Genomic DNA, 19,066 nt, shown 5'->3' with positions numbered 1-19,066 from the left:
AAACACAAGGCAGACATCAGCTTCATCACCAACGTTATGATACTAGTAATAAACAACTAACTTACAGGACCACTGTGAGTACTCATTATTTGTGAGGAGTTCTTGCGTGCTAGACAGTCTCGCTATGCTAGGTGGGAAAGCAGAGCCAGAGAGACTGTGCCCAGCTATCCAAGAGCACACAGCAGGTCTGCAGGATGGTCGCTCTGGAACATGGGTTCCTGCTGAAGTCCCCTGACATGACTGAGCCTCCTCCCTATCCTCTTTCTCTTTGCTGTCTGGCTTCCAGCACCACTTACAGGGATGCGGCAGGGTTAAAGAGCACAGCGACTTCTGCAATAGGGTCCGATCTGGTGGACCTTAGGATGCTGCGGTGATATAAACAGCAATACTTCACGGCAGCATCCAAAACCTGGCTTAAGGTCTCTGTTTCTTCTTCCATTTACCCTTTCTAGCACAGGAAAATGAAGCAGTAAAATCTTGATCTCGATTGTACAGCACAAACACTCCGCAACTGCCTTGCATTCACACTAACATGAAGAGACTGCAGCCCAGCTATTTTCCTTATAAACTTCACATTACTCAACTTTGATCAAGATATGAATATAATTTCCTTTCTGAAACTTTTCAACCCAAAATAAACATTCCTCCTTCACAATCAAGCATTTTTATACAAACCTCTACTAACATTTCACAGTACGTTTGAAAAATAAACGGTTGCAGCCTATCAGTAAAGCGTTTTGCTTAAATTACACACTCTTCTTTCATAATATTACAGAATGTGGTTTTGCCTTCTCACCATACCAGGGACTGCACAGAAGTGCCTTGCAGCACTGCTACCGCTGCACCACATGTGCATCCTGCAAACTGCTTAGGCCCAGTCTTCTGCTTCGTATTAAACAGCATAGAACCCCATCGATTTGTTGGGCAGCAGAGATCACAACGGTCAGCCTTCTCGGCTGAGGGCTGCCAACATTACATATCGGACATAAGGAAAGGCCAGTGAAGGAATTAGCATCTATGGGTACAGCACAGGTGATCCACATGCTAAGCGGAGAGCTCTGTTCTCCCGACAGTCATTGTTGTCACTCATCTGCACAGAACACGGCACAACAGTGGCCTCAACTGCAATTCCTAACTGTAAATGGAAACAACACATAAGCAGTGTACAACCAGAAAGCCTTCCCCAGGCACTTCAGATTTCTTCAAGAAGCATCCATGACTACTTTAATAAGCATCAAAACTCCACTAAATTTTAGATCTGAGCAGAAACATAAAAATATCTAGAGCTTGAATTATCTTTGTACTTCAAGACTGACCTCCATCCACAGGTTAGGTTACATCATAAGCCCTTGAAGATCTGAATAATTCAGTTAATTGCATTTGCTTGTCATGTCCTCTTACTTGAGAAATCCATACAAAGGCTATGAGTATAGTAACGGTTGTAATAACAACAGGGGATGGCCAGAGGATAAAATTGATGTACAAAACAAACAACAAAGAATAAGGTTTAATTTCTCAGGGCTCCTAAAAAAACCCCCACAACAACAAAACAACACCAAGCTGAAACCCAAATGAAATTATGAAAACCAGATGAAAGTACACCTCAGATCCATCTCTCCTTTCATCTCAGCATTTCAAGTTTTCAGACTTTATTATAAATGATATATTCTTTCAGTTTATGACACAATAATTAAACATATGACCTAAAATGAGAGACTGGATGCTAGCTGAAACTCAAAGCATGTAGCTAGTGATTTCAAAGGCTCATAGCAATATCTGACCCTTCCACTAGTTGATAGGAATTAAAGAGCAGAGCACATTATATAGGAGATTCTTGGATTTTGCATAGCAAACGCCTCAAAATTTTTCCTGCAGTAGTTTTTAATCTCACAATTTGAAGTGTCCTAGAAGAGGACAGCCTGGTTCCCCAGCACATCCTTCTGCTGGATGGCTACACTGCTGCCAAAGAACACAAACTTCTCCCTACAGCCAATATGCAATCCAAGCACCTTCTTTACACATACAGCGGGCACCTTCTGCACCCCAGCACCCTGCTCATCGCCCTGCCTTCTCAAGGCTTTGTCTTACAGCACAACAGGCAGCTTCTCAGTCCTGACAGAGGCAAGCGCCTCCACCTAGATTAAACAGAAAAAGACCATGCTGAGGAGTTTAAAACATTCAAAATTCCAGCTCAGAAAAAGGGAGCTGCCAGTGGCCAACATTTCTAAGGGCAAAATTACAGCATGTGGGAATTACAGATCTGCAGACAAACCAGCAATTTTTGAGGAATTCAAGTCACCAGAAGCGACAAATTAGGACCACAATGCTAACAAAATTAGACACAGTCTCCTTTTAACCTCATCTCTATTTTTAAGGGTTGGGATTTTTTTAAGGTTTTGTATTTGTTTTGTTGTTAAAGTTTCTATTAAATTGGGCTGAGAGCAACGGTTTAGGAACAAAGTTTCCCCATAATTTACTCTTATTACCTTAGGATGTGTGAAATTATGCCCACGCCTGTTGAAGGAAGTTTCTCTCTGCCATTTAACAGAGCAAAAGAGTCACCCAGCAAAGATAAAACTCAGTAGCAATGTGAAAATTTCCATAATCTTTGCAAATATGCCACTTGACAGGATACTGTTATAGGATTTATTTTTTTTTTTTGAGGTTCCCTTGCATTCTTCAGTCTTCTGTCCAGTTGGGGACACCGCTAGAGTCAAAAGGCAGCTCTTTCCCAATGTGACTTGTTCATCTACATGTCAATAGACTGAACTACAGAAAAACAAAACAAAAACAAAGCAAATTTCCACACCACACCACCCCCACCCCCCCAATAACAATTAAAATCACACAACAGCATCTTTAAAACCATGCCTGTTCATGTTGATAATTACTCTAACAGCCCATCTATGCACAGCCTCTCAGCCCCCATCTCCAAAGGAGAAACCAAGACCTGGAGAAGGAGGAAACAGCTCATCTGCTGAATACAATGTTCGGAAATGTGAGGTGAACATTCCTCAACTAAAGCAAGATGAATGTTCCCACCCGAGCACAAAGAAAGGGTTCATATTTCATATATTTTCCATTGTTTGAGCTTGCTTGTACATAAGTAACTACATTTAGCAATCACCAATGGGAGATTTTTAGCAGCTGAAAAGATTAATGTTTTTAACAGCGCAATAGCAGAAGCAACAAGGCAGGCTGCACCCTCTTCGGTTCCATCAGTGTCCTCCAATCCTGACACAGAGATCCACCCTTCCACCAGTACAGTTACCTCTGTAACACCCACCAGTGAGGTGTGCAACATCCACCGCACAAATGAAAACATCACAGGAAAATTATCCACAACGGGGGGCTGCTGCAACAAACCCTAAAGGAAACGAAATGCCACAGTTTGCTGCTTAGTCTAAGCAGGGCTCTTAGAAAGCTCCACTGCACAATGCTGTCTCTATGAGTCTCAATGATAAAGAGAGTGAGTACAAAGTCTGTGGGGAAACAAGTGGATACTTTGAAGTGTAAAATATTTAAATGACATGGCTTCACGATATGAGGAAATATCCTGTAGGTAGTGATGGAGGCAGTGGTTTCACATTTCCACGCTGAAAAACTGTTGGTTTGATTCCAGGCGGTTCATCAGACAGCGAAAAGTATGGTGGAAGGCCATCGTGCAGAGTGGGCAGACCTGGCAAATCTCACAGCCCGATGGCCACTTCACACTCGCGTGCTGCAGCGTCTCGATCTTATTCAACCAAATGCAGCTGCTAAGGCAAATGTGTCTGGCACACTGTGTCCTGCATGGGGAAAAGGCAGCAACCCTGTACCCCCAGAGAACGCACAATGCCCACAGGATCTGAATAGAAACAGCAAGAGAGGCTTTACCAACCTACCATGGTTTCAAACAGAAGTCTGCTGTGGTCCACAAGTGACTGCCACCATCTCGAATGACCCAGCATCCTTGCACGGTTATCATTTGACACCAGTTGCTGGTGATTTGGGTTGCTGCCTTTCTCTATGTATTTAACAGAAGCCTTGTAACACTGCCCTTTCTAGCTTTCATTACATGCTCTGAAAGCACTCTTCAACTAGACCCTGTAAAAATACAATGCAGAGTGTTTATGGACAAAGACAAGCTTTAGAAGACTGGCAAGGAATTAAGTGTCCTTAAAACTATTAACCGAGATAGAAGGAACAGGGAACACTTATCAGCACAGGCTGCTGGCACACAAGGTCACAGCAGCAGCCAGCAATGGCAGGTGCAAATGATGAAATCTGTGTGCAAATTCTAGAGGGACAGCTTTCTAACAGAGCTCTTCTCCGCTGGGGCTGGTGCCACTGTTTAATTGGATTACACACCAGTGACAGCCTGGGGGAGGGAGAGGAGAAAAAGAAAAGAAAGAGTGAGGACCCTCTCAGCACCCATGCTGAACTTAAAGGGCGCATGCAGCTGCAGTCTTAGCAGCAGGGGTACTGAACAGTGGTCCACAGCAAAATTACAGGGGGATCAGACAGCTGACATGGCATGATCCTTTGGTAGACAAAAAATTACTTGCTTTCCTCTCAGCTAACCACACGCCGCATAGCAATTTTGACTGGAAAGACGCTATCCCAGATTTAAAGAGAAACTAATCTGTTAAAAGAAATACATCACAGAGCAGGAGAGTCTGGAATCTGTGTGTGAATACACCACCACACACAGACACGTCGTCCCTAACACTTGCAGGTGCTACACTCTCAGCTTATCACCAACCAAGCCTTTTACTACCTGGTTTTCTAAGAGTTGCCAAGAAACTCTTTTCTAACTATACTTTCTAACCTAAAGGTACCTAAAGTGTGCTTTTCTTCCCTCTAGCCCTGAAACCTTACAGAAGCACCCTGGAACTGAAGACAGAACAATTCAGTCTCTATTGCGTTCTGGGTTAAAAGGGGAAAAAAACCCAAAACAAACCAAAAAAAGCCCCACCAGAGTCTAAGATCAGTCTCCAGACTAAGCCCAAGAATATCACTAAAGAAGAAAATTGCTCTTGTTGAGATATTTAGGTACGATTTTTTTTTTAAACCTACCTTAAAATTGTCATGACACTACCTACTGGAGTCTAAATTATACTTTCAAAATTATATATATTAATATCTAAAGTGTGCAATTATAAAGGAGAAGATATATTTTAGAAACGTCATACTTATACAAACCTTTTTTTTTAATAGAAACTTTCTGCATGACCATAAGATCTGTATTTCAGGTCTCCTGTCTTTCCAACTCAATACTAGCAGAGGCAACTGGAGTCCACATGTTCAAATGGAAGCTGCAAACACTGCTCTTCTATATTATGTCAAAGGCATTGATAAGTAAAAAAAAAAGAAAAAGAAACCCTTACTCCTGCAGAACAAAAGAAACCCCTGAAAACAGTGGAAAAACTATGCTGCTAATAAATTTTCTTCTTACCAGCTTCCTTCACTAAAGACACTCATGCAAGCAAAAAGTTTCATGTGTTTGTTTTAATCTACCAAGAAAACTGAAGCGCTGAAAAATACCAGTTTTGACAGCCAGAAGTATGATTAATGACAATTAACAAACAGCTAATTTACAGACAGATAATTTACAAACAGCTTAATTATCAGATCAGTGATTTAAATCTACTAACTAGTGATGTCCACACCATGACTGATCCTACCCGTTGTTTTCTGGCCGTTTCTGCACAGAGACCAGAGGCTGAATGTCTGCAACTATCTAGACAAACGAAACTCTGCCACCGCTGGGCTCATTCTGTATACACAAACCTCTTGCTACAGACAGCAATTGCATAGGAAATCTCTCCCACTCAGGACTGAAGCAGTCTGTACTTCAGTTGCACAAGTCTTTGAGTGAATAAAACCAAACACTGTCAGTTTACAAAGTCCAGGAGTTCCTAAATGGCGATGAACATATTTCCTATTCATGTAGGAAACGTAAAGGGATAGTGTAATAGAGCTTGACTAAATATTCAAATCAAGAAGGTTAAATACCAATTCAGACTGTATTGCATGTGCTTACAGATAGAAACACCTACCCAGCCACTCACATAACTTGTGTTTTTATTCAAACATTAGCTCTAGTGCTAATTTATTCTTGTTAAGTAAAGTGGCTTTCAGCAATGCAACTGATTTAAACATACCCTTCTGAGGCAAATGTAAGCTTGCAACAATGTACAGAGTTTGACATTTATACCATTATATATTTTTAACATAATATGACTGCAGAACCATTACTAATTTTGGGGACTGGTCACTACCAAATGAGAAAAAGTTTAACAAGAACAACGAAATGCAGGGTAAAAGTGATTTACCTCTCTCTCTTCTTCAGCTACTGTTGCAATCCCTCTTGATCCACAGTTCAAAAATCTGACCATTTTGGTAGTTTTGTAATAACTTAAAGTACACCCACTGCACCTTGAACAGCTGCCAAAAATGTGCCTTAATATCACATGCACCTTAGCACACCTTTAAGGACAAAGATAATTTTAACCCTACTTGGAAAAGTGTTTTAGCTTCTAAGAGCTTTACTGAAGTACGACATGAGAGACAAAGAACCTCCAGAAGGGCACCATGCAGCGACTCAACAAACACGTTTTCACTAGAAATAAGGTCCAAGAAGCACAGCGGTATTCTCTCCACTGCATCTATAACTTCGGAGACATAGAGGTTCAAAAGACATCCCACTTCTCCAGTGCCCCCAACCCCAACGACTTAAGAGTACGACCCAAAACTTACTGAAGTAGTGAAAGGTCTACCCCATGTTATGGGTGTTACAGCACATATAAAACAGTGCACTAGTTTCCAAAACTGGTCACACATCTAAGCTTACAAAATAACTGCGAGCCATACCCATTTATGCCAAGCTGGCATTTGCCAGCTTGTAAGAGGTGCAAATTATGACTACCTAAAAATTCATGTTTTGTGAAGGAAGCAGCAAGTGACCTGAATTTTAGCAGTTCTACCAAGACCCTGCTATAATGAAATAAGCAAGTGAAGCAAACTCATTAATTTTATTGCTTTTTTGGCACTTCTATACAGTTCAAAGTACACCACAGAGCCAGCAAGTGCACAGCAGTACGTGCCAGGGAAGCATTGCAAACTGCTCATGAGCATCCAGCACCTGCATACATATAAGAAGTAGATTAGATGTACACAGAGGTAAATGAAATAAAGTTGGTTACCCCCTCAACAGCTAAGGAATGCTCTTGGGAAGAAAGACAGGGAGGAAAGGGCAGAATATGCACTTGCTCCTGGAGAACCAGTGGGTGAGTGCCCAACCTTTGGCCAGAATTAGCACCCAATAACCTCACATTCTGACCAGTGACTCAAAGTTTTTCATTAGGGATTGTGTAATTGTTTATGCAGTCTGTATGCAAGCACAGATGAACAAAAACACCAGGACTCCTCTCATTTAGAGAAAAAAAAAAAAAAAAAATCTTCCTTGCCTTAATACCAGTGGGGAATAAAACACACACACAGTTTTTTGTGCCCCAAACACCATAGCTTAATTTATCATCAGAGGAATCTCAGCACACTGTTGTTATAGCCAAAAATCAATGACTAGAAACTAACACCTTAATATTTTCCATACCTTGTTATAGGAAAGTCATCATGGAGAGATCAATGTTTGCCCTTCCAAGCACTACTACTCAGGTACCTTGTTTGGTGCTTGTGCTTGTTTCGGCTGGGATAGAGTTAATTTTCCTCATAGCATGGAACTGTGTTTTGGATCTGTGCTGAGAACAGTGCTGATAACTCGGGGATGTCTCAGTCACTGCTCAGCAGGGCTTGCCCAGAGCCAAGGGCTTTTCTGCTCCTCACCCCACCCCACCAGCGAGGGGGCTGGGGGTGCACCAGGAGCTGGGAGGGGACACAGCCGGGACAGCGGACCCCAGCTGACCCAAGGGGTGTCCCAGACCACACAATGTCATGCTCAGCATGTAAAGCTGGGGGAAGGAGGAGGGAGGGGGGGGACATTCACAGCGATGGCCTTTGTCTTCCCAAGTCACTGTTAGGTGTGATGGAGCCCTGCTGTCCTGGAGATGGCTGCACACCTGCCTGCCCGTGGGACGTGGGGAAGAATCCCTTGGTTTGCTCTACCTATTAAACTGCAGGAGTTTTCTCACTTTTACCCTTCCAATTCTCTCCTCCATCCCACTGAAGGGGGAGTGAGTGAGCGGCTGGATGGGGCAGAGTTGCCGGCTGGGCCTAAACCATGACAGTACTTCCGAGCTACAAATTCCTCAAAAATTGCAAAGGGGAAAAAAGACTAACACTATCGCATTACATCGCTTTTTGTCCCCCCCCTTCTTTTCCCCATCAGAGAAAGAACAAACATATCCAAGACGGAGCTGATCAGGAACTGTCAGTTTTAATCAGAGCACTGTAGCTGTCAGTCACTGTGGCCCTTGGGTATTTTGTTTCCTGAATATATAAAAGATTGTTATCCTGAAAGTTAGTCAGCATTTCTGGCTGCTAGACGGAAATAACAAGACTATTATAAATGCTTTAACATTAGTATAGCTGCAGCAGTGTTTGAGTTCTAATAGCTTAACACACAAACACATGCAATGACCACTCTTTATGAGCCACACTGGTGCATTAGAAATCATTTTTCCTTATTGCATATTTTGTTTCCTAACTTAACACAGTCAGCATTTATTAATAGTGTTGCAACTCTTTATTAATTATTATTTAGCACCGACAGTATTCCTGGAACTGCACAAAATTAGTCCCTGCCCCAAAGTGCTTAAGCAGCCTTGATTCACTGTCCCATAACCAACATTTCATACACCAACCTGCTCAATTAGCCTGGATACTGGTGTAACCTGGTCAGCTGATGTCACATCAAATTGTTTAACTCGTGATGCTCGGGACAGCCAAGCCTCAGTGGGTCTAGCTGGGATAAAGTTTACAAGCACAAGCCTGTTGGAGAAAACTACCCAGCAATAAAGGGTACATGTAAAAATGAGAATATTGTACCTTATGCAAAAAAAAAAAAATCCTGTCATAGTCTCACTTTTCAAACAAAAAGTCTCACTGAAGAGATATACAGCAAGAGCACACAGGGGTTTGTAAACTTCCCAAGCTGCACACCTGGTAGCAGAACTGTGCTAAGCAACTATATATGCCAGCATAAATGCCAAACGTCCAAGGTCATCACTACAACAAAGGCACAAATCATGAAATACAGAGGTGACAGGCAGAAAGAAGTGAAGACTGCAAATCAACAACAGGACACAACCCTTCCTTTCAGATCTGTACTGCTTCATTGGCACAGTCTCCCAAAGGACCACTTCTATGAAATGAGAATATGCAGAGCGAGCAGATCATCAAATCATAGAACAGCCATATGAATCAAAGTTAACCTTCGGCTAGGTTTAATTCAAGCCCTGCAGGCTTCACACAGAAGTCCTGTTGACTCTGTCAGTTCACCCACTCTTGTTGTTTTCCATGTTGCCAAGAACACAGGGCTCACGTTCCAAGACAATAATGACATGTTTCTAACAAATAAAGAAAATGGGAAGCTATGAAACAAATAATTAACTGTGTTCTGTTATTTACATAATTATTGGCAGAAGTCTGAACAAGGAGTAAAATGGATTACTGCAGTTTTGGTTCAATGCAGCCTTAAAATAAAAAAACATCATCACATGCCAAGGCTGAAAAGATTTTCATTCCAGCATGTGGTTGTCTCATTCTGCCAGCCAAGCTCCAAGCTGCTACTGCAGCTATTCTCCGTGTAAACTCTGATCTTTTCCCTCCACTGTTCTGTTCAGCCACTGCAGTTGCTGGCCACCAGCAGAAGCATAGGAAGTGTATTAAAAAAAAAAAAAAAAAAAAAGCCTGAAAAGCCTGTAGGAGATGATATTGTTCAACAACAACATAACCTTGGTATGTTCATATTGCTGAAGCCTGAATTTATGTCTGGCAAGGCATAAAGCTGAGTTTTTCTTCTCTATTTCTCTCCCTTCTCTTCAGCTAAATTGCTCTATGACTTCAGTTGTGGCAGATCATCAACAGTTCTGGAGAAGGACGATTGATATTTATTCCCTCAAAAACAGAAGTACAGAATAGGTGGGAGCAGCTACACTGTTCTCACACCATCCTTCACTGCTGTGTAGAAGGATCGGCCTGACAGAAGAACTGAATGCCTTACTCAGTCATTTTATATTTTGAGAGATAACATGGTGGTTCCCAGCCATGTCTTGTGCGGAGGCTCTCATGAAACACAGCATCATGAAGAGTGGAAACAGACCACGGGAGGGTCCTGAACAGCTCATTCAAGGGCCTCCCAAAAGAAACCTTCAGCCACTCCTGACTGGCAATAGGTCCAAAGGAATGACCTCAGAAGTGAAGGATTCTACATCCCTTCAGTTGCCCAGGATCTCTTACATTCTCACTTTCCTGATTATTTATACTGTTGTAAAACCAGAAGCACGGAAATTAGTGTTCCCTCCCTTTCACTTCCTTTCCCTGCAACCCTACAGAAATAGCTGGGTTACATAAGAGAAACACCCATAAAATAACAATGAAAACAGATGTGTCAAAAAAAGAAAAAATGTGTATGAGATGCCTAATGTGCATGTCAGTTCTAGGTAAAGTATTCATCCAGTCTACGAATAGCATGGTGAACTATTTTAATAGTACCAAACTCAAGAAGGTTCTAGCAGTTAAGAGCTCAGAACTAAGGGTTTGGGTGTTTGTTGTTTGTTTGTTTTGCCTGTACCTATCTCAGACTTGCTCCTTGACTTTCAGACCAAGAATTTCAGACCAGTTCACCAAAACCACAATTTTCAAGAGAGGTCCATGCCAAGTTCTGTTCCCAAACTTCTCTGGAAACCACCAGGAATTGTTCACCTCACTTACACCTCTCTGAGCTCTCAGCCCAAGCCCATTTTGCTCAACCCCCATTTATTTCCATGGCCCCTTAGGCACTTCACAGGCCCTTTGTAGAACTCATTTTGAACATATGTTTTGTTGTTTTTTTTTTTTCCTAGAACACTCATCACCCTGTATCCCTAGTGCTAATTTTCAGAAAACTCTCTCAAACAGCAGAAGGGCATCACCCTCCTTCATCCATTTCCAACAGACACCTTCACACTTTCTCCTGAGATGCTCATCGTGTTTGGCAGATGCTGTCTGTGAGAACACTTGCTGAAAGCTACCATTCTCTTCCCTCAAATCCCTCCTCGCTCTTTGGCTAGGCTGTCTACCAAAGAAACCATACCTGCTGATCTCCTGAGGCCCCTTACACTAACCAATACTGTCTCTTGTCTCCTTCAGACTCTCCCATCCATGATATACAGCCCTCCGGTATCTCTGGATATACACAGATTATAAGTACCTTGGGTGCACCACCTGATTCAGTGGAAGCTGCAAAATGATGTGCTGGTCTATAATACACACAAAGCAATGATGATGCAAACACGCAACTCAGCTAGAGTTCTTATCTCTGAATTTCCTAATTTCTAGCTGTAAAACAAAATTATGGTTTCCCATTGTATCTCCTGAATAGGCACCATGAACCTTTATTAACAGTTATAAGGAACCTCAGGACTTTTACAAACCTTATTTGATTCAGGCGACACATTATAACACCTTTCAATCACACATTCCTCAGCACTTGAAAGCCCAAGCAAGAGCTATGGGATTTCATATTAGGGGAAAAGTTGCCAGCTTTTAACAACATCTATTGAACTTAGTAGCCCACCATGCTACCTAGTTGGCAGCTTATTTGCTTCTGAAGCAGTCTACCAGAAGCAATAAAGGATACATGTATCATAAATAGGAACAACTGAAAACAAGTTGCCTGATGGAATTTAACGCTATGACAGCTTGCCATAGTATTTGAAAAGTCCTGAAGAAATGATTACAGAATTCTCATACTTTTGACCAGAGAAGCTTTTCCACACAGCTTCTGCTATTGACAGTCTCAGAGATCAAGGGACTAGTAAGATCATCACATTATTCTTAAGAACACACTCAATATTTATGAGTATCTTAACTCAGTGTAATAAAGGCCACATTCACTGACTGTGAAGACTTGGATGCTTTGGGGGATAAAATTAATCAACATGCATGAAAGAGGATCTCAGAGTCAAACAGGAAAATCTGCACATAATAACAAAGATAGTTACTATCTGGCAAACCTACATCACAAGGAAGAAAAATACTATGATTAAACACAGTAAGACTTCACTTGAAATGTAAAATATGCTGGAACAAATCCTGCCAACTCGCATAAGCACCAGCAAACAGGAAGCAGCTGACTATGCAATAAAGCCCATCACACAGGGAAAACACGACGTTACAGAACTAGATGCTACTATTCAGTCCTTGTCATTGTGCTGCAGAGTGCTTTCTATCGCCTGCTGTTGAAGTGCATGAGGTTCAGTCCTTCCAGCTTCTGCTCACAGTGCAGCACTTCTTGAATTTTGAGCCAGTAACAGGTACCTATCATCCAAGCAAAACATTGTCATCCTTTTGCAAATTCTCACATGCGTGAGCTGGTGGCACTGCTGGCTCACGTAGGTTTTTCCAGCATTACACTCCATCCACAGCTGATGTGAGGTTGAGATTAGCCCAACAAGATACAAAAAAATGAAGAGCTTGCACTGCCACTTAATGGTTTCTCCCAGGAAGCTGTAAGCACTGAGCTAGCCCTGTTACAAGGGGGTAAGGGGCTCTCTTTACCCCGTTACATATATGAGATCTCAGACTGCAAGAAGCTCATTCAGTATGAAACATCCTATGAGGCAACATATTACAGTCACAAATGTGAGATCACAAGTAAAGAGGAGCAGTTTTGGCTTATAACCTGTCGAATGTCTTTGCACTTGAGAATTAGTGTTGAACCTTTCCTAACCCTTCAGTTACAGCCTGTACTACATAGTTCTAAACTTGACTTTCAACTTTCCATAAACATTTGCATGTATGCATCTTCAAAGAATGGTATTTGATTTGCAACTATGTGTTGTAATGAGAGGCTAATTAACACAAATATGGTTATTAGCAAGTTACAGACATTTACAGGACAAAAACAGCAGACCAAAGCCTTTGGCATACTGTGTCACAGGGACAGGGAACCTCAAGGATGAACTAATACCAGCCAAGACTCTGCCACTAACTACGTTTCCACAGGCAAATCACCGACACTCTACAACTCTGTTTCCCTTCTGTAGTGGGATAGCAAGACTCGTTTACTTTGCTGGGTAGCTCTCCAGCTTAATTAAATCATTACCTTTAAATTAAAGGCACTACAGAAATGCCAGGAAGTAGCGTCTGAATTAGAAGGTGGAGGTGACACCCTAATGAAGCAAGACTATTTTCATCGTCACAGCAGGCATAGTAAAAGGTCATCCATGGCATAATTGTGAAACCACATTCCAAGCTTCTGAAGGTAAGATGACTTTTCCCAAAACTTCATTAAGGAAGAAGGTATGTCCCAGCATCACCAGATGGTTGAAATGCTGTAGTTTCACAGGTAATATACAATGGTTTCATTACTGCTAGTTTTCCCCTTTCCTTACTCTCTGCTTTCCCAAATAGCAGCAAAATATCACAGCTCTTGAAAGAATGATTTTTCCACAGGCAACTGTTTTCGGTATGATCAAAGACCTATTAAGAAAATTGCAGAGGATCATTTCCCTTCAAGTCAGTAGCGTTCAGCACAGAGTTTTCAATCTTTTCTTTAGAAGAGCCACAGTGGAGGCACTCCCACTTTTTGTCTGGGACAGCTTCTCCCAAATATCATTATATTTTAAAATTCCCCATACACACTGGAAATTTCCAACTCTGTGTAAACAAAAGGTCATTATTGAAACATCCACTACTATTGCACAGGCTTTTTATCTATAAAGTATTGGAAGAAACCTATTCTTAAACCATAAGCAGCAGGCCAGCCCTCAGCAGAGACCCAGTTTCATCACATATTCCCCAAAGAGCTGCAACTTGGTGTCTGGTGTGAAGCTGTCTATGTCCTGTATCTCAGAAACAGCACTCAAGTCCTGTCATGGAACATCCCAAGATACCAAAAGGCACATCCCATCCTAAACTCACTTTGTCCATCAAACCAACACTAAGGAACAGGCAGCTACTTCCTTGTTGCACCTGAAAAAAGATTACCCAAGAACAACTCATTATATGCAATGTCTTTGTATCCAGAGCGTAAACACCAAGAAATACCACATTTGCTGTTTACTTTACAGCAAAGCAGAAGCCTTTCCTTTTTACTTTTAAGAGCAAGATGTGCTGTGGGAGAGGGCAGCCTAGTTCTTTCTATTACGTAAGATCTCCTTGCATTGACTGGATGCACGTTATCCAGCTTCTGTGTGGTGATGTTAGAAAATGGTGGAAGATGCCCAGGGAATTACATCTGCAACAAAGACTTCCATATATGATCTTTTTTTTCTAGTGACTAAATATACACTTGCATATACTTATTTTTATATATATATATATATATACACACACACACACACACTAAATATATACTTGCTTTTTTTATATACTTGCATTTGTGACCAGGAAGACCAAAATGATTGCAACCAAGTTTTCAAGGAAGATAGAAGAGGTACATGTAGCATTGTGCCCATACAACTGGATTCTCTGTTTGCTTATATCCATCTGTCAGCTGCCTACTAATCACTTTTGAGTCCACTGACCTGCTTTTGACTAAATTTGACAGCAGAAAGAAGTCCCAAAGCTCTCAACACTTTCATTTTAAAAAAATTGTTGGGTAGAGGAGAGGCTCTTATAAGACAAGAAGAGAAAGGTTAATGACAAAGGTCAACTCCTATTTGACGTCAGAGAACCCACAGGAGGGATCACCCTAGAGACACAAATCCTCAGGAACCAGTTTCCATTGGTATTGCTGCTCTTCTAACACTTGTTTCAAATAGAGCTGGAACCAGAAATTAATTCCAGTTCTCACAACAGTTCACTGGCCTTAGGTAAATCATAACTTCTGATGCTACTTCCCCTGCCATAACGTGGCTAGCATTAAACTCCCTTATTACGTTGCTGCAACAATTCATAATTGAAATGTACTTTGAAGGTCTGAAGAGTTGTATTCACTAATTATTACCTGTCTTGAGACATGAGCTGAATATTCAAAGTGCTAGCTTGATTCATATGCAAGTGCACGTCACCTAAGCATGCGGTATGCACCAAGACTCAAAATACAAAAGCAAAGATTGCTTTTAGACAAGACTTTATAATAAAGTCAGTTTTGAGCTCAAAACACATTATTTTTATTACCACAACTCTTCTATTAGACTAGATTTAAATGATTCCTTGTTTTGGATTAGGACTTTTAAAAACACCTTTGAAAAATAAATACCAATTGACAGAAGACAAAAAGATCACACAAAATTTTATTCTGTCCCCAAAGTCTGATGCCCGAGATCTTAAAGCTTTGATATCAAGCTGGACACTAACAGATAAGTTCCACAGGGCAGTTATTGAGCACTGTAAAACCAGAGCTTATCCTAGAAATGCTGGCAATCGTTGCACTGGGACTAGCAATGCTACCTTAGAGTAGGCAGGCTTTTTATCCTGTTTGCTCAGGCACTTTCCAGCCTTCTCAGAAATGAAGATGCTTCTCCCTTCCTTTGCCAAAGCATCCCATGCCTTCCACTCTTGCAGGCAGAAAAATCAGATGACAAAGGACTTGCTGGCAGTACTAGAGCAAATACATGAACAAGATAGTGATTTAAATAAAAAAAAAAAGTTTGCATGAGGCAGGGGGGCGGTGGGGATAGCTTCCTGAAAAAGAAACTTTCCATGCGCTAAATGAAAATGGTGCTTTGTGGTAAAACTCTCTACTAGAGGATTCCTATTTGAGGGAGAGGGAACAAACTACAGTTTCCTGCAATAGTAACAGATTAACCTTGTATCTTCAAGCTTCCTCCTGTAACACACTGACTACCCGCTGCATTACTCAATACTCCCCAACACTGGCCTTTACACCTCCTGAAGGAGCAAGCCCTGTCTAAAGATAATAATAAAAAAGCCACAGCAGTGTCAACCACATTTTCGTTCTAATCCTCCCCATCTCCTTACCCCAGACAAAACAAAGCCAACCTGGCCAACTTATTCTGACACCAGTGACTAGATTTATGTCCCTTGCACTTTATTACTGCCCTACAAACATACATTATTTTAATGCAGTATAAACAAATATCTGATTTGTTTAATACCACATTGAGTCCTAGCGATTATGTATATGCATAGAGCAAAATTTATACATGCACAAACCTCCTCATAAGCTCTGAAGATAAAATTATCAGTATTGCCAAACACAGAATATGTATTATATTTTAATTACATGAGACAGTTGAATACCAACAAGCCTACTTCATTTCTAATTAGAAAAAGTTCAGTAATCATCTTCTTCCCCGCTGTTATTGCCTGACAAGAATAAACGAGGAGTCCCCTCCAGGGGCTGTGCCGTAAACATCCCAACACGCACTGGTTTCAGAGCTGAGCTCCGCAGCAGTAGCACTCGCACACAGTGCCTTCCTGCAGCAAAGCGCTCCCGTCAGGGGCTGCACGGATTTAAGACGTTCACCTCGAGAAAACCGGCTCTTTGCGAAGTGCGGTGCAGCCGCCTGGCTCTGCCCCTGCGGACCGCTCCTCCGCCAGCCCGCGGGAACCACCCGGCAGCTCCGTGGTCACCGACTTGTGACTGCTGCCGAGGGGGGACCCTCCTCGGGCCAGGGCTGAAGGGCAGCCCGGTGTACCGTGCTGGCGGGGCTCGGCAGAGCCAGGGCACGGGTGACCCGCCCCACGGCGAGGTGCCCCGCCAGAGGAGAAGCGGTCGCGTCCCTCTCTGCCCCCCCGCCGCGGGCCGTCCCTGTGACACCGCGGCACCTGTCACCCGCAGCCTTTACACCAGCCCCGCGATCAATAACGCTTCTCCCATCAGCCCGCAGAACCACATAAAGTCACCTCCGCCTTCGCCAGCCCTGCCCGGCATCGGCCCTGTCTGGAAGCGCCCCGCCATCGAGCCCAGACAAACAAAGGACACCTCCTGTTATTGGCGATAAAATTCGGACAAACTAGGGAACAATACCGAGGGGGCTGCCCCAGGGGCGCCAGCCGCAGCCGGCCACGCCACATCCCTCACGACTTGCTCCAGCCCGGGCACGACGAACCGCTGCCCCCGGCCCGGCTCGGTGGGCGAGCCCCGCCGCCCGCCCCCGGGACGGCCCTACCGTGGCGGGGCGATGGGGCTGGAGGCGGCCGCAGCGTGCCCGGGCGGAGGCTGGGCAGGGGGTGTCTCCCGCCGCAGCGGGCCCGGGCGCCCTCCCGGGGAGCGCCGCCGAGGGGTGCCCTCACCTGCCACCGTGTACCGGTCCAGGTAGTTGAGCACGTTGCCCACGCTGAGGATGCCGGCGGCCGCCACCCGGGCCCGGCCGAGGCTCGGCGCCTTGTGGCGGACGGCCGAGCGCTCGGGGTGCTTGCCGGCCGCCGGCGGGTTCATCCTGCCCGACAGGGTCTGCACCTCGCCCTCGGCGCCCCGGCCGCAGCAGCCCCGCTCGCCGTCCTCCTCCTCTTCCTCGTCGCCGGCTCGGAGCCGCCCGCCGCAGCCCGGGCTGCTGCCGGAGGAGCCGTCGCTTTCCAGGCACATCATGGGCTGCGGGAGGCAACCGCGGCGCGCAGTGACCGGCGGTGCGCGCTCAGCGCCGCATCCCGCGGCCGCCCCAGCCGCCTGCCCGGGGACCGGCCGCCGCCGACGACTGTGACAGCTGCCCAGGCGGGGGCGGAGCCCGGCGCAGGCTCCGCCCCCGCGAGCTCCCCGACCCGCCTCAGCGGCCGCGCGCAGCCGCGCGCGCCCCGCCCCCGCCGGGGCAGGGGAAGGGTCCCCTCAGCCCGCCCTGGGCCGCGCCTCGGGGCCGCGCCTCGGGGCCGCCGGCGGCCGCGGGAGCCCGGTCGGACCTGCCGGGGCCGAGCGATCCGCTCGCTTTGCCCGGCTTTAGCAGCCTGCAGCGCTGCGGAGGGGCTCAGGACCCGCCGGCTGGCAGAGCGGGGTGGTGACCTGGCAGAAAACCCGCCGAACAACAGCAAGGGCTTGGGCAACGCTGGCTCGTATCCGGCCGTGAGCTCCACGTGGGCCGCACAGGCCCACCCTCAGATCTGGTTTTAAGAACAAATCCGTACAAAAAAATATAATAAAAGAAATATATCTCCTTGCCTGCTTTCCAAGCCCCAGAGCCGCCCACCATCACAAGCGGCCTGCTGCCCGGGAAGGGACGAGGCAGGGTGAGGGCGGGCGGGAACGCGCTGCCACCCGCCCAGCTTCTGCTTGGCCCCAGACGGTTTTCCTATTGTGCAGGAGTTAGTTCAGGACAGCCTGCACCTTCAAAGGAAGTAAAATTGCTCCCAAATTCTTCCCGCTGAAAACAGTTTCATCCCGCTTCCTGTAAAGTTCCACCTTTAAGCTAAGAATGGCCAAGAGAAATCTCATTTCAAAAGGAGAAGTCTTCAAAGAGATAAAAGTGTTCACAACCAGAGTGGCTCCAGCCTGTCGCACCTGTAGTAAAACTACAATAGCTAACTAAAAACAGAAAAATAAACTGGCTGCTGGAAAGCTAACGTGCACTTGTCCAAGAATGGTAGCTTCCAATTTCGGATTTCTTTCAGTTTGTTGATCATCCGAAACTGTATCGTGATTAAAGCCTTTGTCTCCAGGATACGCATTTAAACAAAACCCCCAATGAAACCAGAGTTGCTGACAGCACAATGCGGTGTGTGTGTGCTCAACATACCTGGCTCTGTCACACCCTTTCCACAGAGCCCGCACCAGGGCCGGACTATGCCAGTAATCTGGTGAGATACTGCAACAGGAACCCCCAGAATGCTGCCGGTGAAAAGGGCACTTTCTGGTGAGTCAGCGTGCAGTTCAGCACTGTTGGAGCAACGCGCCGTTGAGGAAAGCAGCAAGCACCTTTTCTGATGACACATGACACTCCCAAATAGAGGTAAGTGACGTTTTTATGTTGAGAACAGGTCAGCACAGATATTCCACAGCTAGTTTCAGTAACGGAAAGAACAC

General features: G+C 44.6%; 1 protein-coding gene across 1 annotated transcript in view; it reads right to left on the bottom strand.

Moving 5' to 3' along the window:
• Window positions 1–17,644, bottom strand: part of LOC104351106 (SPNS lysolipid transporter 2, sphingosine-1-phosphate) — a 122,071-nt gene extending 104,427 nt beyond the window's left edge. The window contains exon 1 of the mRNA XM_086475411.1: window positions 17,350–17,644. Within this exon, the coding sequence (XP_086331537.1) occupies window positions 17,350–17,644 (295 nt within the window). The remainder of the gene's footprint in view (window positions 1–17,349) is intronic.
• Between the last annotated feature and the right edge of the window lie 1,422 nt (window positions 17,645–19,066).

Source organism: Leptosomus discolor, chromosome 18, assembly GCF_034619465.1.
Source record: "Leptosomus discolor isolate bLepDis1 chromosome 18, bLepDis1.hap2, whole genome shotgun sequence".
NCBI classification, from domain to species: domain Eukaryota; kingdom Metazoa; phylum Chordata; class Aves; order Leptosomiformes; family Leptosomidae; genus Leptosomus; species Leptosomus discolor.
This window is presented reverse-complemented; position numbering and strand designations above follow the sequence as displayed.